General features: G+C 41.4%; 1 protein-coding gene across 8 annotated transcripts in view; it reads right to left on the bottom strand.

Annotated features, from left to right (window-relative positions):
• GOLIM4 (golgi integral membrane protein 4) overlaps positions 1–23,130 on the bottom strand; it is a 35,030-nt gene extending 11,900 nt beyond the window's left edge. For 2 of the 8 annotated variants that reach the window (XM_009668559.2, XM_068953782.1), the window contains exons 1-7: positions 22,340–22,655; positions 6,360–6,434; positions 5,011–5,060; positions 4,221–4,274; positions 3,554–3,704; positions 2,060–2,142; positions 1,366–1,449 (exon numbers count right to left, since the gene is read on the bottom strand). In XM_009668559.2, coding sequence (XP_009666854.2) covers positions 1,366–1,449; positions 2,060–2,142; positions 3,554–3,704; positions 4,221–4,274; positions 5,011–5,060; positions 6,360–6,434; positions 22,340–22,526 — 684 coding nt within the window. In that variant the 5' untranslated portion in view covers positions 22,527–22,655. Of the gene's footprint in view, positions 1–1,365; positions 1,450–2,059; positions 2,143–3,553; positions 3,705–4,220; positions 4,275–5,010; positions 5,061–6,359; positions 6,435–22,339; positions 22,672–23,060 lie in introns of those variants that run through there. The other 6 variants (XM_068953778.1, XM_068953779.1, XM_068953781.1 and 3 more) reach the window with 6 other exon arrangements.
• Between the last annotated feature and the right edge of the window lie 3,895 nt (positions 23,131–27,025).

The raw sequence follows: 27,025 nt of genomic DNA, 5'->3' as shown, positions 1-27,025 counted from the left end.
ACTGTCTACACAGCAGACGAGAAGGATTATCTCAAAGTTAAATTTTTGAAACAGACAAAGTTTGCAAAAGCTGCTCAACTGATCACATACAAAAGGTGGTGCCCCATGGAAGGGGTTCTCTGCTGCTCCAGTAGGGGCAGGGGTAAAAAAGGAAAAACTAACCCAACATCCTACAGCAGGGAAAAGTAATGATTTACTACCCATTTTGAAGTCAGAGAGGTGCATTTCATATATATATATATATTTTTTTTTTTTCTTCCCCCTAGGTTAAAAATTGGCTAAAGTTCACATTCAGTGACTGTGTAGGTCATTTTGTGTATGTTATGTGATATCATAGCAATCAATAGTACAGCAGACGGGCATGATGCATTGATGTACAATGCATAATACTCATACAAAACAATATCCACAGTCCTACAGATTGACATGATGCAATGCATGATAATAGCTCCGAAGCTAGACGCACCTCGAAGCATCTTCAAAAGACTATGACATCCATTAAAACAGACAGGCCTAAAAGCAAAGCAGAATGCAAAGTAATTACACTTGTCTTTCCAGAGGGAAAGACAACAAGCAAAACTTGAGAAAGATCCAATCCCTTAAATGCTGCTCATGATTTTGTGGACCTTGAAAACACTTGAAGGAAAAACCGAGTTGGGAATAAAAACAACTTGAAGCTGCCTTTTTGCTTTTCCTCTGTCCTTTCACTGACAATATTTCTCTGCTCCAACAGTAGTCCTAATCCTGGGTTCCCTGTGGCCTACACAATTTGTGTTGGTACAGCTGTCCAAATCTGCAATAGCCTAGCAAGAGTCAAGCTTCATATATAGTTCATTTGAAAACAACATTTAAGGTAATGCTGCTGCTCCTTTTCAGCTAATTTGAGTTTCACCTGGTTTTTACTTTCTTCCATATATACTCTGCCTCTGTTGCACTGATGTGTATAGCTTTATAAACCTTCTAGTCATATACAAAAGGAGATTTTGAGATATATATCATTATTCAGGTCTCTAAGTGATCCATCTGAGTCTCAGAGTGGGGGCATTAAACTAACAGAAGTTCTAGCAGAGAAGATAGAGAGAGAGGTATTCTGCATCTCTCATGGAGGGAGAGATACCGCTCGTATCAGTAATACATGCACACTTTGGCCTATTTTAGAGCTTTTTATTTTCTGACAGCCCTATGATTTGTTGCTGATTCTTTAAGAGCAACCCTCTAACTCATGCATTTTTCTGGAGTGCGCAGCATGGTGCTAACTGCAGATTCCCATGCGAAAGGCTACATGCATAACATTATAGTCCGCTGAACTAAGAGAAACGAATTTTAGGAAGGTTAGAGCTAATGCAAGCTGCTTTCCTTTCTGACCTGCGCAGCAGCTAGTGCACTCTTGTGGTCTTCCAATGTCACTACAAGCTGGTTGTGTTGGGAGAGTAAATTCTTATGCTGTTGCTACACAAAAAGAAGAACGTTATACGTTTCACATTAAGTTCATTCTAAAGGCAAATTCAGTAGCCTGTGAGGTTCTTGAACTTTGAAGATATAATTCAGTTTATTTCAGAAACGAAAATTCTGAGGTGGAGTTACAGTTTTTAAGATATTTAGCAAGGAATGCATACTAAAAGCAACTTAGAGAAAGTGAGCAATTCAAGCCAACAAAATTTAAAAGGCCAGAATGTCTATACCTGAAGTTAGAAGTTTGAGTAGATGTTAATAAATGTTTAAAATGATAGAGATGTAAACCATTTATTTTGACAAACTTCGTTCTGGCCTTTTTTTTTTTTTTTTTTTTAAATTTGTAAAGTCTGTTTTCCAATTCATATACGAAATACTCCTCTGATTTAGGCTTTTTGCGGGGAGGAGGGGAGAGGAGGGCAATTAACTAGAACGCAAGTGGCAAAAGACAGGAAATCCAGTTAAGCCATACTCCTCTCCTTTTTACCACAACAGAAAAAAAAATGCAAGTTTTTGTCATAGCTCACCTCCAGCTTGTTAAAGCTTGAACTTTTTAAGACGATCGGGGAGAAAAAAAATTGCCCTACTTCTTCGAAGCAAAGCCTACCTTGACATCTTGTAGCTGGGTATGAATGTCTTGGTGAGCTTTTCTCAGCTGTCTGTTCTCTTCTCGTAAGTTATACAGGGATTCTGTTTAAAAGAAATGACATACAGGAACTGAACCTCAGTCAGACTGTTAACGCTAGGTAAGTCACCAAAACTAAGATTACAATACCAACTGCATAAGATACTACACGATTGCTACAGTAAAAACAGATCAGAGTAATTGCAGAGTTTGTTTACGTTATCTCTCTCACCCGCTCTGTAAAGAGCCTTACATTTGCAATGAGAAGATTGTGAAATTCAGTTAAATTTTAGCTTGGTGCACCCAGTCTGGAACTGGAATTATGTGTTCTTGTTCATGCTGGGGACCGCAGATGGCAAAATTCATTATGTTAATCTGAAACTTTAAAATGCAGAGAGGAAGCCACCCTTTTCTCTTCCCTCTTCCCCCACGCTGCATCTGGCAAGTGAGAATCCTGTTCTGTAGGACTAAGCAACTCTCATAGAGGCAGTATCCAGATGGCCAGCATACTTAAAAAGCTTTACGTTCTGGGATCGGGGAGAGGGGCTTCTCTTCCCACCTCTTACATTACGTTGATATGGAATAGCGCAAGCAGACACAAGCAAGCTCTGCCCACACTCCAAGCTGGTAGGCTGCAATCCAGCTCAGTCCAAGAGCTAGCTGGGTGATTGCACTGGTGTGGTGCCAAGTCAGAATGAATACACACAGCCTTTGCCTGCAAAATACAGCGCTACAAATCTGCACACAGCTCCACAACTAACTAATGTGTTGGTGACACAAGGCAGAAAGTGACAAAAGGCCCTAGATGGAGAAAGCCTCGCCCTTTTGTTCTATGCAATTGTACAACTAGGATTAAAAATTTCTGTATACTGTAAAGAACCTCTTTAAAAGGAAATCAGATGCTAGGAGGAAAAAAATGAATTTATATTTCATCCTCAAAGTAAACTGATGTAACATGTTTCAGACGGAAAAAAACAGAGGGAAAGCAAGGTATAACACATATGTAAAGTCACTTCATATAGATTTAATTTTAACTGTGACTCTTTAACAGCGATGGCAAACATTCTTAGGAGTTTCCCGGCCCCCCCTCCCCCCCCACAAACGAAAGGCAGAGGCGGAAACCTATTTTTCTACTGTTTAAATAAGTTTTAGAGCTTAAAATGAAAGGCAGAATAAACCAAACTCCCAGATTTGACAGGCTTAAGAGTTATATTTCTTATTACTTCTCTAATCTAAATAGAAATACAAAGCACATATTTGAAAGTACAATAATGAGATTTCAGAAAGAGAGGCCACAGAAAATCATCGTAAAACGTAACTTATTAGGAGGCTTATGCTCTACAGGAATGCCCTGTTACTGAGAACAGAAGAAATGCCCTTCTGTCTCACATCACACATCTCCTGATGCTGGTAATTTTAAAATGCAACATCAGATGTACATTTTAATATGGGTAACCAGATACAGGTTGCATATACCCTTCAGCTTGGAAATTTCCTGTTCTTTTTCTTGCTGCAGTTGTAAATATCGCTCCTTGTGATCATTGAATGTTCTGCTAAACTCTTCTCCTTGTTTTCGGTGATCTTCCTCAAGGTCAGCATGCTGTTTCTTTAGTTCTTCATGTTGACTCTGCAAATACCAAAGTTGGACACTGGAAAAGCGTTCTGCATCTGCATATCTGGCTAATATTGTCTTTGGCAATTTGTTAAGTAAGTCTAGCTGAATAGGAATCATTCATAGCAAGAAGTTTATTATTCAAAGCATGCATATTACAGATCCTCTCCAGCACAGGATGATCTCTGTGGTGGGTAGTCTCCTGTTCTAAGGCGACGTCATCTCACCTGGCAGTTGCACTGTCCCATTGGGAACAGCTGAATGTGTGTCTGAGAAACTCCTTATATGCCAAACTATGTACAGCCTGGTAAATAAGCGTTCCGTACAAGTAATTGTATTTGATAGGATTAAACAACCCACTGGAGAACATGGCTCGTAAAAACTGCCCTAAATCCATCTTCCTTTTGTAAAAGGAAGGCACCATCTATGTACTGACGCGCTACAATAAACTACCAGAAGCCCATGAGACCACATTCCCTTGAAAGAGAAGGATACCGGTGTCCTATGAAACTGGCTATCTCGGTTACCTACCTTCAACATCTGGTGTTGTACACTCAGTGCACTGTATCGGCTATTTGAATCTTGCTGTAAAATGAAAATACTAGTGTTATCAGAATACTGTCATGCCCCTAATCTCTGTACACGCAGTTATTCGGGAACCACAGAACGCTTATAACTCTCCTTGGAATCAAATTAATCTCTCCACGTGCTTTTAAACATAGCAAGTATACCTACTTTGCAGGTACTGCAGCAACAGCGTATTTTGTGTTACATTACTCTGCTCTCAAAGTTCTCCCCATTTTTGACCCAAAGTAGCCATAAAATACTAACTTACTGTCGTTTGATAAAGACTTCTCTACATTGCCAGATACAGTTTTCTTCTGGTACTTTGCATATATACTGAGTTTGTGGATGTTTTTTATACTTTCCAGTTTAAAGACCATTAGTCAGAAATCTGTAGCTAAGTCCACAGGAAAAGCATAAGTAACAAAGCTTTCTGATGCCTCATCTCTCCCCCTGCGTCACCAACTGGTAAATTACGTTTGAGCTATTACAACATAAATGGAAGTGTGTTTTCCAAATTAATTTTCCATAAAGAAATTACTATTTCTTATTATATCAAAGCATTAGGATATATCCTACTAGAACATATACTTAAATAGGCAGAGTGGAAATGGAGTAAGAGCTCCTTCAATTAGCATTCTGTGAAACCTCTCCATTTGAACAGTTACAATTGCAAAGCATTACTTTTTTCTTGTAACTCAAGCAATATCCAATATTATTAAAATATTAAAAATTGATACTAAGAATAACAACTTACCCTTCCTTTATTTAGCGTTTCCTGTGCTTCAAGTTTATAAACAAGAAAATCTACAACATAAAAGGGAAAGCAGGAAGGTTAGAATCTGTACTTAAATAACACATGATGCAACTATTACACATGTAAATTCCCTTAAGAGCTGAATGCTTATGCAGTTATAACTTTTCCAAAAAATCCTCAGCAATTAAAATGACTTTAACATAATACTCAAAAGTTTTGTCAAAATATTTTCATATGAAAACAGGCTAGTTAAGAATATATTCTAAATCTTAGTGTGAGATATAGGTCAGAAAGGCTCTGGATTACAAGGGGTAATTAAATCATTACATAAATTCTCTTGGTAGAGGTCCAGCAGTATCATTCAAAAGGAAAAGAACGTTTATAAACTGTCTATTTTATTTTCTTATTAGGATAAAATAAATAAATAAATAAATATATACATATACACATACATACACACACACATATATATACATACACACACAAACACACAGACTTTAAAAGAAAAAAAAAGTTTAGACTAAGTTTAAAAAGACTAAGTTTAAACAAAATTTTCCCTTTTATTCCTTTATACTCTTTGTCAGGATTTGAAAATGATGACTCACCTTTGCAGAACTATAGATAACTGTCACTAGATGGCACCAGAAAGCTATTTAGATTTGTAGGATAAGAACTATTTTTTGCAGATACTCTTAACCTTTGCTAAATTAGCTGTTTTAATTCAAAGGCTGAGTCATTCACTTTAGGAAGAATGCAGACTTCACTCTGAAACTTGTGGTGCATTTAGAGCAACAAAGTTGGAAAAACTCAAAGGATTTTACTTTACAAAAATGCCATGGCGGCATATGCTATGAAAAAGAAAATACAGTATCATAACAAATACAATGTGTGCCAGCACTCGCCCTCTCACACACACATCCAGCACAAAGATTCAGGAACTTGGTTCTATTCAGAAGAGCTATTTAAGCATGCGTTTACCTAAAAGCACGTGTAAAAATATCAAATCAGAGTCTAATTTCGTGTTTATGGAATGCATGAAAAGATCCTATTACTGGTACAGGTTTTAATTTTTTTAACACTATAACATAATGAGATTCACACAGCCCATATCTCGTATACATGCTTGGATGTATGTACAGCTACATACATGTTTTCTCTGCATATACTACACCATGTTGTAGTGATCTGTAAACAGTACTAAAAGTATGCATTCCACAGATTTGCCAAGGTGGTCCTGTTAACATGTTTTACACTGCTGTCTCGTTTAAAATTGAACGAAATAACTCTAAAGCTAGGTTTTAAAATAGGCAACTTAATTTAGATGTTAGAGTGAAAAATGCACGTTTTACCTTCTTTTGCTTTCTTATGTTCAAGCCTTTCCTTTTGTAACGATTTTTCTAATCTTGACCTGTGCTCATATACAACTGAAAAGAGAAAATTTTGTGAACAAGTAATATATACTAAGAAAACAATATTCCCACCCCCAGCAAACCTGAAGAGCGTTGGCACAGGATGTACCAGAACAACACATAAGGTCATAAGGTTTAGGCCTGCGTACATCATTTGAGACACTGATGCTGGCCTTTTCCCCCACTATATTGATCCTGAATTTTGGGTTATCTCCATTCCATAAGCATGGAATGCAATAAGCATGCAATTAATTTGTTTATGGAGACAGTCAGTTATGGTGGATCTACATGAAACCTACCAAGTTATCTTTCCACCTCAGGTACACATGTGCACCTTTTCTCATGCTTTCTTTCTCTTCTGCCGTGTTTGTAAGGAGATAAGGAAATTAGAACGATCTCAGTCAGAACGTTCAAGGGGTGAATTCTGGCCAGGTACCATTTGTCACAAGGAGGGAACAGAGATTCACGAGAGCAGGACAGGTTAGAAAGTTAGGATAGCACAGTAGACAGACTGTTTAGTCGAAGACAGGGAAAACCTAAGACAAATTCCCAAATTCTTCTGAAAACTTGGACAACTCAGTTTTCTGAGGCCTTGTTTCTCTCCTGTACAGCCAGGATAACAGTATCCTTTTACGAAACAGTGCTCTTGAAGACCAACGGACTGCTGAATGGAAAGCTTAGGTACAATGCCCTCAATTTCTTAGCAGGCGTATGTTGTCAGCAAGCTGTACACACAAGCCAAAGCACCCTGTACTTGCATAAAGTATCTACATAATCTGATGAGGATTCTGGTTTTTTGGGTTTTCTTCTCCTCGTGAAGGGGGCAAGGTGGAAAGAACTAGAAAAACTCCACACAGTTGGAAGACCAGGTTAGCTAAAGCACTTCCATTGTGCAAAACATTATGCTTCTCAGTAACTCTAGGGCTACTGGTCAGGAAATCATTTTGGTTTGAGAATAACACATCTTCACTGATTTTAAATCCATTCATGTGTTTTCTTTAACTGGGCCAAAACTCCCATGCAGTATTCTGAGAAGTGGTCTGTGTACAGCACTTTAGGCAAAAGCAACAGGGTTTTGGGGCCCAACATGCATAGTGCATCCCATAAAATCCTCAATAGACCAAGTATAACAGTAGTCACACAGTGCATCACTCTCTCCTTCAGCGGAGTCATTTACTGGAAAGAAAAAAATTTTTTTTTTTTTTTTTTTTTGCAAAGATGCTCTGAAGTTTTTGCCAAAAATCTGCAAGCACTTTGAGCTCATATGGCTACCCAGAGAAGCATTTCTGCTGCTTGTTCTTGTATTATCTTTACCCCCTTCATACTCATTGCAAGGGGTGGTGTGACAGCAGCACCTAGCAATTGGGGGCAGTTCTAGCACATAAAATTTTTCAGACAGGGGTAGTAGCTTCTACCAGTGGCCCGGAAATGTTTGTGGCATGACAAGAGACGTGCCGGACAAGATCTGATCACCAAAGACAGAAACAACGTTCTCAACCATGAAACCCCTCAAGCTAAACTTTCAGATTTGTCAAGTCTCTTGAATATTAGGATGTAAGTGTCACAGGACCCATGCGCTAGAATAACGCCTACAGTCTGCAGTAAACACTTTGCTCTACAGACATCGTTCCATTCATTAGACCTGATGTCAGAAAAAGAGCCGGTACTACCAGACAGCCTTTCAAATGGCTTGTGGACTAGTTTTGAAACATTCATATCTACTCAGCACATTTGTATATACACTTACACTAACTGTTAATATTTTTGGACTAAGAACGAGCAGCAACAAAACTATTCTCCCTTCAAAAGTAACTACTGAAAATTAAAACCAAGGTAGTGTAAGCACCCACATGTAATCCAGCTCCATGCAAATTCAGATGAAAAAAAAAATGCATTCACTGAAAGTTCCAGAGCATTGTATACCATGACACAACTCAGATTCCCTCAGTTTTTGTATCAGAGCAGGAAAAAAACAAAACAAAAAAACCCCACTGTGGTAGACTCAAATTTCAGGTTCAGACAAAATGAAAACTAAGAAAAGAATATACCCCAACCATCAGCACTGCTAAAGTAAGCTTTTTCCCTACGTTTTCACCCCAAGATGTTCAGAACGCAAACTGTGCTTGTCATGTTTCACTTGATGTCTCTCAGAGGAGATGGTGAGCATCACTCCTTACTTACCCTTTCCTCACCACTCACCACACTGAAGGATCCTTATCTGAACTACTGTATCACATTTGCAACAAAAGACATTAAAATTCCTAAGAATGTATAATTACATTTGCATAAGCACAGTTGAACACATACTTTTTACTGTCTAAGTTTTAATTTGCCAGCAGTCTTTTAAACAATTATTACACCAATTAATGGAACATGTGATTTTTCTATTAAAAATAGGAAACCCATTTTCTGAAAAGTAAAACATTGGTGAGTGCAAGCCTTTAACAGGAAACATCAAATAACAATTTGTATCTTGGCAGCCACAGAAAACGCTTTAGCACCTTAAAATTTGTTCTTAATTCCACTAAGATGTATTCTGCAGGTTCTTCAGCTACCGATTTATCTAAAAGTGTTTACATTTTCACTTAGAAGCTAGATTGCTAATCAGTCCTTGTCACCTACCTCTACTTTGCTATTTATTGCCTAAAGTCAAGGGCAACAGTAAAGATGAACTAACATATCCACAGCCTCTGAACAAAACAAGCACATAATGAATATTCACAAAGTCACCAGCAAGTAAGTTTCCAGAGAAAAAGTATGGCAGCACTGCAGTAACGGTTTTATCTTGGCACCAAAGATTTTGAATACTGAATTACATTGCAAAAGGAACAGTGGCTGTAGCATAGCAACTCAGGAGAGAAGTGAAAATCCATAATGGTTTTCTCCTCCCATGCAATCAGGAGCGGAAGCAGGCTTTTTGGCAATCAGACTAGACCACACACCGATCTTGAGGTAATATTTTTCATTTCACTACTTGTAATTGTCTGCTACTGTACCTTCCTCAGCTCCTCCTACTGTTTTAACAAGTTGGGGGAAAACCTACACAACTTAACCACAATTATAAGTCCAGGAAGAAAGGAGAAAAATAACGTAATACTATAGGTTTTACAGACCACAGCGCTCTACACCTTTGACAGCTAATTTCAGCTCCAGCTGAGCTCTTCTTTCCTAACTCCACCCTGCACTTTGGAGCAATGTCTCTAACCCCCTCCCAGATAGCCCATCCCTGCCTCCACGTTTATGGTACTAAGGTTTGGAATAATAAGGTTTGGAATAGCTTAAAATAGTCTCTCAGATGACCAAAAAAACAACCCAAGAAAGGACTATGAAACAAGAAAAAAGCTTCCCACCACCCCTCTCCTCTTCTAGTTCATTCGCTGGTTGGTTCAGTGGCATTCTTCCCTAATAAAAGTCACTCATGTGCAAGTTTATGAAGTATCCAGTTAAGAATGGATTTAAGAAAGCATAGCTTCTATATTTTCCTCCTATGTCCTTTTTGAGGACAGGTTACAGGTCCGACTTTGTAAGCACATATGGGAGTCTCTCTCCCGTTAACATGATTGATTTCCACCAATCAGGAACTTCGTACACAAGAGTCCAAACTACAAGACACTCTATTATTATGGCAATCAATTCCTCCTTCTGCATGACCAGCCCGGATCGATGATGTCTGAGCAAGAATTGCAGAAAAATAAATACATCCAGAAAAAAATATTCTTCCTATTATAGACTTCCCAGGAGAAAAATAAATATATTCCATAGGGTTAAGTCCCCCCACACCTAATCTTGTAGTAATCTTTGCATGAATAACTGTGTTTTATTTGCATGTTAAATTAGATAGAATGGAACAAAATAAATGGAAAAACATCATCATCTAATGGCTGCCATGCCCTATACCCAAGCTGACTATACTAAACTGAAATAACTGCAAATATCAAATTTAAGTTACCTATATAATGGTACCTATATGAATGAACAAAAGAACATGAATCCACAGAGAAGCAATACAGTCTCAAAGAACAAAGTCCAAAACCAGTACCAGTAAAGTCACAGCTAGTCAAGATACCTCCTGCCTTCAATCAAGGAAATAGATAACAGTTCTTGAATTCATCCCAAATTGAAGTCTTTGATTTAAGAAAAGAAAGTGGGAAAGAAGGTAGAAATTGGGGGTGGGGGGAAGGTGGGGGGAAGGTGGGACCCCCCCCCCCAACCCCTCAATAGGTTCCCAGAAGATTACATGACTACAGCCATCACTGAACGTTAATTACAACACAGGAATCAAATGATCTGATGGCAGAAAACTTGCTTAACGTTCGTGGTTAGTCCACTTATCTTGGCTTTACATCTCTAAGCAGTTAAACTATTAAAATGACTTAAAAATAAGTCATTACTGCACAGGTAAAACAAAGTATTTTGTTTTACGTTAGCAGTAATTTTGCAACTATGTTACTTTGCTATCTTGGTCTGCCAGAGCAGGATTCAAGAGAGAGTCTATAATACCCCAAAGCTCACTATCTCATATAATGAAAAATTAAGATTACACTGAGATTTAAGCATACATTAAGAATTTCTCTTAATTTCAAGGTTACTGTTTCCTCATGCAATTCTGCACTCTTTCTCTGAGCTTACAGTAGTATCTTCTTTGGTTTAAAAACAGCGGATTTCAATTGTCTTGGCAATATTCAATGTTATTTTCTCTCAGGCTGCATCAAAGTCGAAGTGAAGCAGCAGTGTGTGGCTATCCACCACTGGCACTTTTCTAGTAGCCCTATGAAGACTTGTAGAACATAGGCTTGTCATAAAAACACAGTTAAATTTTCCAATTATTTTCATTGCAAACAGAACCGTTTGAAGTGTGAACCAATAAAAATATCTCTTCTGTTGAGAAAGAAGGTTCCTATGAGGCTAGTAAGAATCCCTTCAATACACATGCAGGGTAGACTTTCTAGTCCAGCAATAATAATTAAGAGTTTGATCAGCGAAGGGATTTTTTTTTTTTTTTTTTTTTTTAACTCATCCGCTATTTACATTTCGTGCTGGGAGGATATGTTATTAATATTGCAAGACCTGCTCCCTGAGCTTCAAGGTCATTAAGCCAGTGAACCTGGCTTTAAACAGCAAGAACCACTATTTCACCACTGACGATCTTTCCAGAAACATCCACTTGCTCAGATTGTTCCTGGAAAAGTATCAGGATTCCCCACCACAGTACAACACATTCTGGTCACAGTATATACTGCACCTCTTTTATAGGCTTAGTTGAGAGTTTTGCAATTTCACTCAAATACTAGCTTATTGTAAATTTTTAATAAATAATCAAGCTATGGAAATTTGTCCCCTAATAAAGGCTAGGAAAATTTTGTTTTTAAGTATAGTGCAAGAAACAATATACCATTGCTATATGGTTTCTGTAACGTTGAACAAATATTGAAGCTATTTCATATTTTATGCCCTTTAAGTTCTTCGTTCTGAATTTCTACAGAAGGACAGAAATAAAGGCCAAGGGATGTGCAATTGATTGTGTGCGAGAAACAAGTGTTTTTACAGCTTAATTATGGAACAATTTTGCATACAGACAGGGTGGACTGGTCTCATTTTGTTGACCAAAAACCACAACAAGCACCACATTCAGTATTGCAGTTACATTTACTTTAAAATAAACTCCTACTCTTTTCAATTTACTTATGTGAAAAACAATCAGGTAACTGCTTTGTCAAATTACAACCAGTTACTACAGAAGAAGAGCACAGAGTGTTGTCTAAAAAACTAACTCATGTATTGACAGTCATACTTAAAATGAACTTTAATTCCTTGGTCATTTATGTTGGTCCTAGAGTTAATGACTTTAAGAGGGAAGTTTCTATTTAATATTCAAATCTTTATGGTCAGGGGTTTTGTAGTGTCTGTCATAGGCCTACCATTGATTTCAATTGCACAAGGAGATGCTAACATCTCTTGCTTTTAAGAGCTCCTACAAAGAAAGTAACATGTTGATTAAAATATAGCATACAGTCAGTAGTCCTACAAGAAATGAGAAATATGAGATTAGGAGGATCTGGGGCCGATGAGCTCGAGTACAGCCAGCTAGCTGCATGCCAGAGCGGTGCTGCACCACGTGGGGCGTATCAGCATGCTGCGGGGCAGCTCCACACAGGCAGACACATCTTACCAAAACAGCTATCCCAGATTAGCTCCGCAAACAGCTCTGACAAGTGCCCGCACTTGCATCACGGTTTGTCTGTAAACCGGATAAAGTCTACCCAAAGATAACGAAGAGTTGACTGTATGTATTTTCATATAACTTTCCTAATCTTAGAACACTGGAATCTTTTCCAGGTAAGCTAGAATACATCTTCCAAATATACATATTTGAGAGTTACCTGCACGCTGCTGGTCAAAGTGACAAAGAGCACTGGCAGTCCATTCAAGCTCACAGTTGACTCATTAACTAAAGCTGCAAAACTCCTGCTTTCAGTTCTAAAAACTCCAATTCAGTCTCTGGTGTGCTGGCCCAGAACAAAATTAGCACAGACACCCTCTGTGAAACTCGTCTTACATTAAGGAGTTTTCCACATTCTGACATTGCAGAGCTTGGTAACAGATTACCAAAAGTATCAAAACTAATCATGAGAGAACTTCAAAAAGCATTGAAACATGTGTATAGTTCAGATAAGCATACAAGAAAATTCATATGCTTATCAAACCTTCAGCTTTGCAAGAAGAGAAAAAGAAAATCCAAAGCACAATATACACAAGTCTTGCCGATTGTAAAGTTTTCCTTGACTGCAATTCTGGAAATAGCAGAATGCTGGGGTAGTATCTGGAACACTGATGGGGTCCATCACAGAAACACACGCTTATATTGCCAAGAAACAGTTTTGGCCTCCATCAGGACAACAGGTCAATACTGGGTCCAGTATTGCTTAACTTATTCATCCATGACCTGGATGGAGGGACAGAGCGCCTCCTCAGCAAGTTTGCTGATGACGACGCAAAACTGGGAGAAGCAGCTGGTACCCCAGAGGGCTGGGCTGCCATTCAGAGAGGGACCTGGACAGGCTGCAGAGATGGGCAGAGAGGAACCTCCTGCAGTTCAACAAAGGCAAGGGCAGCGTCCTCCTGCTCCTGGGAAGCAATAACCCCAGGCACCAGTACAGGCTGGGGGCTGACCCGCTGCAAAGCGGCTCTGCAGAGAAGGACCCGGGAGCCCCGGTGGACAACAAGTCGACCGTGAGCCAGCAACGTGCCCTTGTGGCCAAGGCGGCCACTGGGATCCTGGGCTGCCTTAGGCAGAACGCTGCCAGCAGGCTGAGGGAGGTAACCCTCCTCCGCTACTCAGCCCTGATGAGGCCACACCTGCAGTACTGCGTCCGGTACTAGGGAGCCCAGCACAAGAGAGACACGCGGCTCCTGGAGTGAGTCCAGCAAAGGGCTACTAAAACGATGAAGGGACTGGAGCATCTCTCCTATGCGGAGAGGCTGAGAGAGCTGGAACTCTTCAGCCTGGAGAAGAGCAGATTGAGGAGGCATCTGATCAGCGTATAGAAGTAGCTGAAGGGACGGCGTCAAAAGTTTGGGGCCAGACTCTTCTCAGTGGTGCCCAGCAATAGGACGAGAGGCAACGGGCACAAACCGACACACAGGTAGTTCCCTCTGAACATGAGGAAAAACTCCTTTCCTGTGAGAGTGACTGAGCACTGGAACAGGTTGCCCAGAGAGGTTGTGGAGGCTCCTTCCTGAGAGATACTCAAAAGCTGTCTGGACATAATCCTAGGCAACACGCTCTAGGTGTCCCTGCTTGAGCAGGGTGGTTGGACTAGATGATTTCTAGAGGTCCTTTCCAACCTCAACCATTCTGGGATTCCGAGACATGAAAGTTAATTTCTGAACTGAAGAAAACATCTAATTTTAATATAATCTTTTTACTTCTCCCTACCTCCCTTTCTTTGAGGTCAATAACATCTCTAGGAAACAATAGTTTTTTTAAAAAAATTACAAGTAAAACATACCAACAATGAGGTGAGAGAGGGGAAGGTGTTTATCATATTGAAGCAGTACACTGTAATAGCTGCTGCTAAAAATAAGAGCTTTAAAAGTGTTATTAAATAAGATTAAATATTTAATCCATAACCATTAAACTTGAGACATGACTTATTAGAAGAGAGATCACAGTTTCTATCCCAGAAAAGATTTCTTTCAACCTTCGGTGACACCCACGGTGGGTTTGACATACTAGATCAGATTACCATAGATGGATGTACAGAAAATGCCATATACAAGGTGAGAGGCTAAAGATTTTTTTAGGTGATGATAAATACAAATAGTTCAGACAAAATGTGTTTAGTAACTTTACACTTAAATTCTTTACCTCTCTTGTTTTTATGATTGTATTTACAATGATAGGATTTTTTCTGCCAGATATATTTATACAATCGTTTAGCTCCTCTACTGGTGAGTTACCTACATGTTACTTATATTATCCTTTAAACTACACAGGCTGATTGGCAGATTTACTTCCAAAAAGCTTTATTCCTTTTGCTTTTCTTTTTTTTTTTTGTCCTTTATTTGCTATTCTTGTCTGTTTTTTCTATAAAAAGATCCAGTGCATCCAAACATACAGGAGAGCCCCTTCTCCCATCATCTCTGAACGTCTTAGTCTGCCCATCTCTCACTGCTCTAGGAAATAAGGCCTTGTTCTTTCTAAAATTGTTTTAGACTTCTTTGCTTTTATGCAAAAGACCAGTGATCCTATCTACAAGATGTCAATATTCAAAAAAAGTCTTTCAGAGACTAGTGTAAAATCAATTTAAGAAATACAGTGTATGTACATGTTTTAGTAGGCTCTCCCCATGAAAGCATACATTTATGTTTCTAATCATAATGAAGTACCACAAAAATTGATGCAATAGCTATGGTTATCACCTTACAAAACTACTAAACCACTTCCTTAAATTAGTTCAAGACAGTTCTAACACAAAGGACTGAGTCAACTCCAGTTGTATTCTTCAAAAGTGGAATACAGAAATCAATAGCTTGAGTTAGTGGTTCATAATCTTTCTTGTAACCAAAAAAAAAAAAAAAAAATCACTGTCAAACCTCAAAATGTGCATCTAAGTAAGAGAGAGTAACAAGAATATTTGAGAATGTCATTGTTCAATGTAGCGGCATAGACAGGAATAACCTGCTTACTATGCCCTCAAGGACCACAAACAGGCCATACTTCTCTCAACATCTGTTAAGTTAAGCCCTGTATATGACTGCCAAACTCAGGGACGTGAGTCATCTTGGGAAAATATGACATTGGGCTAATTTTGGATCCCTTAGAAAAGTAACATGGAAGAAGAGGTAGAATAGTAGCAATTTCTTAAATAATAATACTTAGCAGAAAAATCAGGGAAATCTGGTTTATGCTGTTCCAGAAAAAGAATAGAACTGCATCCAGCTAATAAAACCTTTATTTAAAAGCAAGAGCATCCAAACAGGCTGAATTCCTTAAGTCCTTACCTCAAATTACAACATGAATAGAAATTCACCCACTTGAATCCTAAAACAGCAAACATAATCACCCAACAAGATGTTCTTCTTTAATTAATGGTTTTGTACACTCCTCTTTTTCAGTAATCTGAATTATTTAGCTTTCATTACCATTAACCCTCAAAATAGCACCTGACTTCTTTAGCAGGACAGATGTAATTACCTTTTCTAAGCAAGGATCACATTCCAAAGTGAGCAATGTGAACTATATTAACACAAATTGCTGGCAGTATCCTCACCACTAAATAAGGGATGCTTTAATGCATACTCAAATCTCTTGAGACTGGGTGGAGATCTTATTCATAATGTTCCCCCACCCAGATATACAGGGTGACCAGCCTGTATCCTGCCCAGCAAAAACAACCAGCGCAATGAGACAATGCGTTTGGAACATTACATTTAAGACTTAAGAATTCAATCAGTTTTGCTCACAGAAGAAAGAATCCCATTCTGTCATTTAGGCTTTCCTTGTAATGGTAAAGCAATAATCTCAGTTGACCACTATGAGTACCCAACTCTCGGATGTTAAGTGTAAACATTTTGTAAGTACAATTACAAAGTCACAACCACCCTGAAACCCTGCCCACGTTGTGTGCTTCGCAGTACCAGCTATCACTTAAACCACGCTGTGGATTTCTGGCTTAGCTGCAGTTGTCAGATCATAACAGTAGCTGTTTCATTCTCTGCTTCTCTACTGGTCTCCCCCAACAAAGCCGGTGACGTTTTAAGTGACGCAGAAGCTTCTATCAAGCCTTTATCTGTTAGGGGTAAATGACAGAAGATGTCATTTATCAGATCGACTGGATTTCAATGTATTTGCCTGGATGTCAAGGACACCAGAACGCACACCTTCCAAAGCACCCACCTGTCTTGTCTACCTCCTCCTCCTTCTCTTCTGCCACCATCTCACTCTAGGTTTGGGGCAGCTAGTTGTCTTATAAACTTTAAGGGAACACACAGGACAGAAGATTCCCCATATTTGTTCACTTCTAGAATTAGGGTGCCAAGCAGAAAACTCTTCTGGAACATAAGAGGAAATCCATAGCTGTTATAAAACTAATACGGTCAGTTTTTGTCTATATTTATTTTAAAGGTTCCCATCTTCCATTATCTAACTGGATGATGTTTAACTACTTGTAAGCCAAGTCTGGATTTTGTGGCTGAGACAGTATAATATGGACAAAGAAGCAGAGTTTCAAAGTAGGCGATTGCTAGGTTGTAGTATCGGCTTTTTGTTATCCTGCAGAAAAAGTCATATTAAGATCCAGTGGTTAATTCAACATGGTGCAGTCACAGCAGTACTCCTGGTCTCCCTAACCTGCGTGCCAACAGTGCACAGGGAACTAACCTCTACTGTAACAGTGCTGCCTCAGATCTTTCAGATCTCGGACAGCAACAAAACCTGAACAAAAGGAGTGCTGTTGGCCCTGCTGGGAGCCTGGCATCGGAAGACAGAAGAGATGACACAGTCCTGACACAGAAGACTCGCTTTACCAGGTGTGCGTTTCTCTGAGCACCATCACATTAAAGCACATGTGTGGAGACTTAGCATGCATGACAGACTTCTACGTGCATTAAAGCTTACTCCACAAACTTTTTTTTCTACATTGAATTATATTCCAAAATTGGAGGGGATCATTCTGTATTGTTGCATGCAATCTGAAATGAATAGGAATCACAGGAATTCAGGCTGCTGTTATTATAGACAACAACCAAACCATGTAGGGCTGCATGGTGTAGTTCTATTTGTATGATGCATGGGAAGAAAAGACTATCACATGTGCTGTTAGTTCTTCCTTCTACCAACTTAAGGTAGAACTTTAAATAGAGGCCCATAAAAAAGGGAGACAGTTAAGTACATCCACATCTTTGTGTACTTAACTAGCAGGCAGACAGGCATAATAAATATGATGTAGCCTACCAAAACTGATCTTAGTAATCTACCAATATTACACAGTACTTGTGATCTGCTACGGTGATACATCATTATATAGCTCTCTATACATATAGCTGCAATAGATCTGATCAACTTCAGCAGGTCACCTCCAGGGAAGGTTCTCAATTTGGGACAAATGTGAACAATAACTTCCCCAACAGGTACAGAAGAATTCTGTATTTGCTTTTCAGGTGGTGCTTTTCTTGCGCTCAGTCAGGCAGCTTGGGGGAAACCCACAGGTTGTCCATAATAAGGTAAACTTTGAAATCTCAGTTTCAGAGCCCCTACTGGGTTGCCTCCCAAGATTATAGCTGAGCCTCAGACTGCAGAAAGAGAGATTGCTTAAGTCCTCAGATAATTAAGGCTCTAACAGAAAGAGCAGGAAAATTAAGATAGTACAAGGCACTAGATGTAGGCTGCTATTGGGATTAGGGATTAAAGCAGACTTACAGCACACAAGGAGTTATATAATACCTAGAGGCTAAGACGACCGAAGTTGTAAGGGCTAAACAGCATTTGTAGATACATTTAGACTTGAAGCAGTCAAAGATAGGATCAGCTTCGTCTACAGCCATCAATGCATATCTGTTCTGGTAGCTGAAGTCTGTTCCTATATAGCTTAAGACTTAGATGCATCTTTGTAGGAGACAAACAGTGTCAAGCTTTGTTTTATCATATTAAGGACGATGAAATAAGATTATCTTCAGGTTTTGAAGATACAACGCTCAGAGAATAAGATTTAAAGAAATAATCAGCCTGCTGGGAAGATCAGCTTCTCTATGAAAGACCTTACAGATAACAATGACTTTGGGTTTTCTTAGCAGCCATGAAGCATTCTGCCATCTCTAAATTTTGCCTCCAGGATTCCCACTGTGAGTTACAGAAGAAGCCCTACTTTCTCCATGTCCAACAGAACTTTGTTAAGAGATAACAATGCCGAAGGCTGACATTCTCTTTTGTGTGATGGCTTAGAAGCTTAACTTTCAAATACAAAGTCTTCCACAATGTGAACTGTCTAAAGAGGGGGAACTTAAGATCCCAGCCTCTCTGAAGCAATTGTTCTCATTTCCCAAGTCTGCCATTCTTTTAATTGCATCCTTGTCTTATTTCAGAAAACATAAATAATTCTCAACCAAGTACCTGAGGTTGTGAACACCAGAAAAAGCAGAACTCCCTACAGCAGGGGTTGTATGTACCACTCTCCAGATCAGGTGAACGGGCTAGCGGATTTTGAGACCTCTTTCCAGTGCTCTATGCATTCTCCCTTGGTAGACGTAAATGCTATTTTTCCCAAGCGTATAGAAGATCCAGCCCTGGTCCACGTGTTGAATCCATGCAAAGTAAGACTATGAAAGAGAGAAAACATCTAAGACTGACTTTTCAAAGACAGAAAGTACTGCTTATTCAGACATGAAGAATTGGCCAGCACCAAAAAGAGGGTTCTTACCATCTGGCATAGGTGGAAAATCTGAAAAACTATGCAGAGAGAGAAAAACAGTAGAGAGGATGCTAAGAAGCAAACAGAGACTTCCCTCTAAACTACACCTGAGGATCCTTCCCAAGATTTAGGCAGACCAAAGGCATTCAAGTCTAAAACTGATCTGACACACAAACTTGGGAGTTACCTACGCTCCTTAACCGTTTCACCAAATGACTCAAGTTTCCCTGGAAGCCCTACAAGTGTTCCTCTGTATGTATTGAGGAGAGCAGCTGTCTTTATAGACCTGAACAGTCACAACTAAACCCAACCAAAACCAGGCAATATTTTAGTGTCAACCAAGCGCTTCAGTCCAGTAGGCCACCTAGGAAAATACCCAGCTCAGCACAAAACATCCTCAGGAGCCTTAAAAAGACACTTTAGAAGTTGCCCCTTTTTATATACAAGCCCTCTGATGAAGTGTTTCTTCAGGAAGTCCAGGTTCAGTTCCCTCCCCTGCTTGTAATGACAGTTAGAGTCCTTTTCAACCACCTAGAAGAGAGCTGTAAGCACTAAGGTATCGAGTGTTTTTGAATACAGGCACTCTCTTTTCCTCCTGGCAATGCTTTGTTACTGGACCTGCCATTTTTAACAGTTCCCATTTAAAAGATTTCAGAGCACTCGCAGCATAATTCAGCTCCCAAAACTGTCTCTACAGCAATATCTGTGTCTTAAGACAAACTGGTTATGTCGCATGCAAAAGATAAGTCATGCTGCTTAGCAGTGACATGTTTTGTTGTTCTTACAAAGAGAATAAAGTCAGAATAATCTCACGTGTTGTTAAGGACACCAAAGAAACATAGCCTATTTGTAGAGCTTTTTTCTTTGACAACAGAAACACTGTAGATTTAAAATCCAGGCCATTTAAGAGTTCAAAGTGCAGTCAGATACCACACCTGCAGACCCGTGATTTTCTGTCAATGTTTAACAGAGTAGCTATTTAAAGAAAATTCCTTTCTATTGTTTTAATATTAAAGAGTTATACAAACACAATAACTGGTTATATACAAAACTAAAACTATTTCTGAACCATTTGTTCAGCTCCAGGTGAATTGGACATAGACACCAGTGCCAAGTTCTGTCTAGAATTTGATCTGGAATAGTTCTGTTCTATTATCACTAGTAAACTCCTTCTGCAAAGATGGAAGCAATTACACAGTTCATCCTGGAAACAGTTGTATTAAAAGTACAGGGAAAGACAGGGACTCTAGCTCACTAGGCCCAGAGCCTTAAAAGTATTTAAGCATATAGCTACAATTTATTTTAGTGGGAGACTAGGCTTGCCACTGCACCTCCAGGGGTCTCAGCCTTATCCTCTCTTAGTTATATTAGCTGTTGCCATAATACAGGAAAGTTTTAAAGATTCAATTTTATTGTTAAATCATGTTTTCCTTGTATGTTACAATTCACAAATAATTTTTTTTTAAATAAACTTATGGCTACCATTCCAGATATATATCAGATCTCCCACTTAATACACTTGAAATGTTGGCACGGGTCCCAGAACCGTAATTGTTTTGGTTTTTCCATTGATAATCAGTTGTATTGACATTTTTAGATTCTAGCTCATATTTTTAAGTTTTATCCTCTCACTCTTTTTAGTGTATCAATGAGGAACTTAATGCAGGGACAATGCTGCATCCATGAATTTATTTGGATAGATGACAGCTACTCATAATAACAATTAGGAAGTAGAAAGTTCAACCTCACAATCCAGACCCAATGAATCTGACTGATACGTTTCTCTCACTACACGAAAGAGGAGCATGCAGCAAACCTTATCCTAATAGGGAGGAGAAAAACTAAAAAGCTAACTTGTTGAATTTTAACTTGAGAACAAGATGTTCCTGTTTCTCTGTTTCCTCTTCAAATACCGTTGGCAAATATACAGACTAGTAAAAGTAGCTCTTTAGCCATCTGCCACAAACTCATCTTTCAGCCAAATATGTATACCTTCTCGGTGAAGAAAACGCAAGTTTTTAATCAAATTTTTCCACAGCACTATAGTTTTATTACCTGAAACTGAAACACTACATAACGAAGATCTCTGACCATAACTGATCATATTCATTAACAAATCACTGTTAGAACCTAAGAGCTTAAGTCCAGTTCTGCTATCTCTGCCTAAAAACTGTATGCTTCCAGGCATGCTTTTCCATCGGCTTCCCCAGTGAAGAGTATGGTTAAAGATCTCTCTTAAGTCAAGTACTGTTACAGTAGCTAGAGGTAACTCTTATTTTTTTGTGCAGTTTTAAGAAATAAATTCCTAAAAGTTGGAAGTTGGTTCTGGTCTTTGAATGTGGTGACCTGATAGCTTGCACTTGACAACTAGGGAGGTGCAGAGGTCTTGCACTTCCTACAGAGCTGATGCTTCGTGTATGTATTTTCTGCTTTGCACCTGATTTCCAGACACGCAGATGTCCGGAATCAGCACCTTTTCGTCTTCAGATACGGAATACTCACGTTTGGAGCGTCCTTAAACTAAGATACATGTATTTACGTGGCAGCTTCGAACTAAAAAAGAACCCAAGTTGTTCTAAATGCAACAGAATCGCCTTACTCAACTCAGTTACTTCAACTTTACTTTCAAATTACCCTTTGAAAAAAAGGGGTTTTACTAGAGCTAGAAGCATTCGCTACTGTCAGGGGAAGAGGAGCAACGCTCGCCTCCGCCGTCCGCAGCAGCGATCGAAGCGGCGCGCAGTCCTCGGGCGTTAAGGGCTATGGCGCAAGGGGAGAGCAGAGCTCCCCGGAGGCTACGGCGAAGGCTCCCACCGGCTGGGACGAGGCTGGGCTCGCACCTCGAAACCTCGCGGGACGGGGAGGAAGAGAAGGGGAGAAGCAGCGCGCGAGGAGGCAAACCTTGCGAGGGGCCAGACAGCGGTCGCCCCCGGAGGAGCGGGAGGAGGAGGAGGAAGAGGAGGGTGTCGCGGAAGGCCGGGGAGAGGGCGGCGGAGGCGGCCGCCGAGGTACCTTGTAACTGAGCGGAGAGGGACTCCTGGTGCTGCTGATACTTGAGCGCCACGGCCTCCGCCTTCCTCAGCTGGCTCTGCAGCTCGTAGTAGAGCATCGCCCCGTAGATGAAGCCGAAGACCACGGTCAGGAGCAGAAGGGTCTGGAAAATCCGCTTCTGTTTCCGGGAGCACATCCCGTTGCCCATAGTCGCCGGCGGGGCCCCGGGGCCCCCCGCGAGCGCGGCTCAGCAGCAGGAGACGGCGGCGGGAGGCGGCGGCATCGGCGGGAGGAGGGACGGGCCGGGCCGGGCGCCTCAGCCCCGGGGCGCCGCCGCGCCGCCTTCCGCGGGCGTCGCAGCGGGGCCGGCGGCACTCAGCGAGGCGCGGGGCGGCCGCCCCAGCCGCATGCTGCCCCCCGCGGGGCCGCCCCGGCTGCTGCTGCTGCTGCTGCTGCGCGCCGCGGCCCGACGCCGCCGCCGCCCAGAGACCCGACCCGGCCCTGCCCGGGCGGCGTCCCCACAGCCCCGGGGAGAGGGGCTGAGCGGGGGGCGGGGAGGGGCTCGCCGCGGCGTCCCGTCAGGCGGCGTCTGCGTCGGCAGCCGCTCCGCGGCGGCAGCGGCGGCGCTTCCCCTGCGGGTCTGTCTGCCCGCCCGCCCGCCCGGCTCCGCTCCGCTGCCACCTGGACGAGAAACAAAGGAAACTTCCCTGGCGGCCTGGGCCCCCTCCCGGCGCCGACTTACGTGTCACCGCCCGCGCTCGGCCGCTGCCCGCCGCGGCATCCCCCAAGGAAGTCCCGCTCCGGGCGCCGCCTCATTGGGCCCGGCCGCGGCGCTCTCCCCTCCCTCCGGGGCGGCAGCGCCTCCGCGCATTGGGTGAGCGGCGTGTCCGTCCGGGCCGCCGGGGGCCCCGCCCCGCCCCCTCCTCCGCCTCCGCCTCCGCCTCCTGCGGGCCGGCAAGGGAGCGGGGCGGCGGTTGGCGGCGGTTGGCGGCGCGCGCTGCGCTGCGCCGCGCCACGCGGGGCCCTGCCTGAGGGGACGGGTGTAACGGCCGGCGTGACGGCGCGGGTGGCGGGCTGTGACACCATGTGTGACAGGCGGTGTGGCGGGGCGTGACACCGCATGTGGCGAGGTGTGACACCATGTGTGACAGCTGATGTGGGGTGTGACGCTGCGTGTGACACCATGTGTGACAGGTGGTGTGGTGAGGTGTGACACCGCATGTGGTGGGCTGTGACACAATGTGTGACAGGCGGTGTGAGGTGTGAGACTGCGTGTGACACCACGTGTGACGGGCGGTGTGGCGGGGTGTGACACCGCATGTGGTGGGCTGTGACACCATGTGTGACAGGCGGTGTGGCGGGGTGTGACATTGCATGTGGTGGGCTGTGACACCATGTGTGACAGGCGGTGTGGCGGGGTGTGACACCGCATGTGGCGAGGTGTGACACCATGTGTGACGGCCGATGTGGTGAGGTGTGACACTGCGAGTGACACCATGTGTGACAGGCAGTGTGGTGGGGTGTGACACCGCATGTGGTGGGCTGTGACACAATGTGTGACGGTCGATGTGAGGTGTGAGACTGCGTGTGACACCACGTGTGACGGGCGGTGTGGTGGGGTGTGACATTGCATGTGGTGGGCTGTGACACCATGTGTGACAGGCGGTGTGGCGGGGTGTGACACCGCATGTGGCGAGGTGTGACACCATGTGTGACGGCCGATGTGGTGAGGTGTGACACTGCGAGTGACACCATGTGTGACAGGCAGTGTGGTGGGGTGTGACACTGCATGTGGTGGGCTGTGACACCATGTGTGACAGGTGGTGTGGCAGGGTGTGACACCGCATGTGGCGAGGTGTGACACCATGTGTGACAGCCGATGTGGGGTGTGACACTGTGACACCATGTGTGACAGGTGGAGTGGCGGGGTGTGACACCGCATGTGACAGGCGGTGTGGCGGGGTGCCCACCAGGCCCCGCCGCGTGGCCGTTGGGGCCTGCAGCGCTCCAGGAGCACGAGGGTGAACTGCGTCTTACAGAAGAAACAAAGTCCCCCAAAGCCTCTTTTTCTTGCTTGAGCCCCACATTAATTTAGATTTTTTTCATTTCATTCGTTTATGTCATAGGCCATTGACCGTTCTTTGTTTCCGGGTGCTGACACAGCCCAGAGGCACCGAGCATCACTGACAGCTTTTCTTTGCCTTTTTCTCCTCTGAGAGTCCAGCTGAGGCAGTTGGTGAATTTGAGGCCGCATGTCTGTGCCTGTGCTCTGCTCATGCAGTGTTTCCGAATTCCATCGTTGTGCCGAGAAAGGTGAGAAAGGTCTTACAGAATTAATTCTTAACCAACAGGACTTCAGAATTAACAGAACTAGAGTTCTCTCTATTAAGGTATTTTATTATCCAAAAAAAAAAAAAAACCACTTGCCACAAGCTTAGCTAGTAATACTAATAAGGAAAAAAAAAGACATAATCCAAAGTTATTTTTCCAAAAATATCCAACTTTCTAGTGTGCGTGCAGCTAGAGTTTATCACAGGCGCCATTGCTGGCCCTAAAAGAAATACAGCATAAAAGAGGTATAAAAATATGTTCACATTTTCTACATACACTAGTAACTAATTGCAGTCACTACCACAAGCTGGCATGGCTTCTACCTAAATGTATTTCTAATTTAAATCTGTTGTCTTTTAATTTAACTAAATGCCTTGTTCTTCTATTACAGTCAGAATAAAGGCTCCTATTTGATCTTCATTTTTCCTTATGCTTTTAGTTGTATCATCTTTTAATCTTTCTCCCATGTTTGCCTGTCTTGGGATATGTCTGTACCATCCTCATTTTCAAGAACGCACATTTGCTCTACCTACGCCCAAGCTGTCCATCATCCATAAAGCTGCAATAGTGAACAGCTTTATTTTAGCTTATTTGCAGCTGAATTTGAATATCAAACAACTATACTCACTTGTTGACTTGCTTATAACATTTAGAATTAGATAATTAATACTGTGACATTTTGCAAAAATGTTTTAAAGAAGATTGCGGATGGGACTACTTTCCATCTCAAGTTTTAACATTTCATGTACTGAATATTGTACAGAAAGATGTATTTCCCTGCTGAACGGATTCAGTGGAAAATTCCATTAGCAGCAAAAATGCTAGCAGTAATTTATTGCATGTAATTATATTCATAGTATCTGCATTTACAGTGGATAAACAATATTCTTCACCCACTGACTTCCACGGTTGCCAACTAAAATGTTCAAAAATTGTAAGTTAGGCACCCAGAAATAATTATAATTGCTTTAAACTAGTGATACTTTTTAAGTATTCATGTTTTTTTTTCTTGCCTTCAGTAAGTTTCCTGAAGCTTGTGAATTTACGTTTTCAAACTTGTTTTCAAAACCACAAATGTTTCAAATGGACTTGTTTTCATTCAGTTTTACAGTATCTGTTGCTTTCACAAAAATATTCATGTAGGCTTCTTAGTACCCCCCAAACTCCAGCTTGTCTTCCTCTCTCCCAGACTCACTCACAGAGATGTCCTGTGTATTCTTGCTTTCCCAGACTCCTCAGGCTGAGCTTATTTAAGTAGAATAAAACAGTTCTTTATTTCTAGATTGAGACTTTAAAATCACTGGAGATGATTAATATGTTAGTACTGCAGGTAATCAAACTATACGCTTGTTGCTTACATTACCTTTCCTAAAAAGAGTCTACACCTTTAGTTTTGATGACTTTGCACCAAAGAACAATTGTCTAGCCAGCAACTACATCTGAATGTGGTAGTTATTTTTGGTTATCATTATGAGTTTATACACGTCACAAAGATACGTCATAGATTTAAGAGGACAGTGAATTAAGGTCTTTAAGTAGAACTTACTCTAAATGCATTTATTTGATTATGATGTTAATATACTTTATCTTTTTGTAGAAATTGGCCATAACATTAGCAAATGCTGAGAAAATAGGAAATGAGTCTCTCTCCTTTTGCTTGATCAAATATTACTTACATTCAGTAATAGCTGGTGATAAATCGTTTCCAGCTAATGTAAATTCTGATTCTTCATGAGCAAACCAATTAAAGTTAAAATGAGGAATTTATTGGGAGCAAGGGACTATTAAGTGAATCCATTAGGCAAATATGAATTCAAATCCCAAATTAGAAAGGTTTGAACCAGAAGGAAACTGTAATCTATACAAATGCATTAAATTAGTTGCTAGGAGAGGAGTGTTACTTTGACTGCTCTAGTCACTGAATAAGTTATTGATATAATCAGGACGGAAGGGGGATAGGTGCTTGCTGACCCATGTTGTAACATGGGAAGCGTGCTCAGAGGTTGCGACAGGGAATTGATGGGCAGGCATTTGCACACATATATTTACCGTTTTTGGCTTAGTTTCCTAACAAAGTGAGGCTTATGCAATCACACCATCTGTCAGTTTGTCCATGACAGGGACAAACAGTTGGCAACTCGTTGCCAAATTTCAGAAAAATTTAACTGTACCATAGAAATGTTGAGCAAAATTAAGTTCCTATACATTCTGAGAAATTAGAGGAGCAATGTACCAAGTATAAGCCTAAGTAAGTTACCTAACAGAAGGTAAGGCTACATGTGCTAAAACTCAACTAGGTAAAAGAGAATCTACACAGGAGAGACATGTTAGAAATGTCCCATTTCTTTGGAACGTTAGTTCTCATAGTCAACCACA

This window comes from Struthio camelus, chromosome 9 (genome assembly GCF_040807025.1).
Source record: "Struthio camelus isolate bStrCam1 chromosome 9, bStrCam1.hap1, whole genome shotgun sequence".
NCBI classification, from domain to species: domain Eukaryota; kingdom Metazoa; phylum Chordata; class Aves; order Struthioniformes; family Struthionidae; genus Struthio; species Struthio camelus.
Note: the sequence above shows the minus strand (reverse complement) of the source record. Positions and strands in the feature narration are given on the sequence as shown.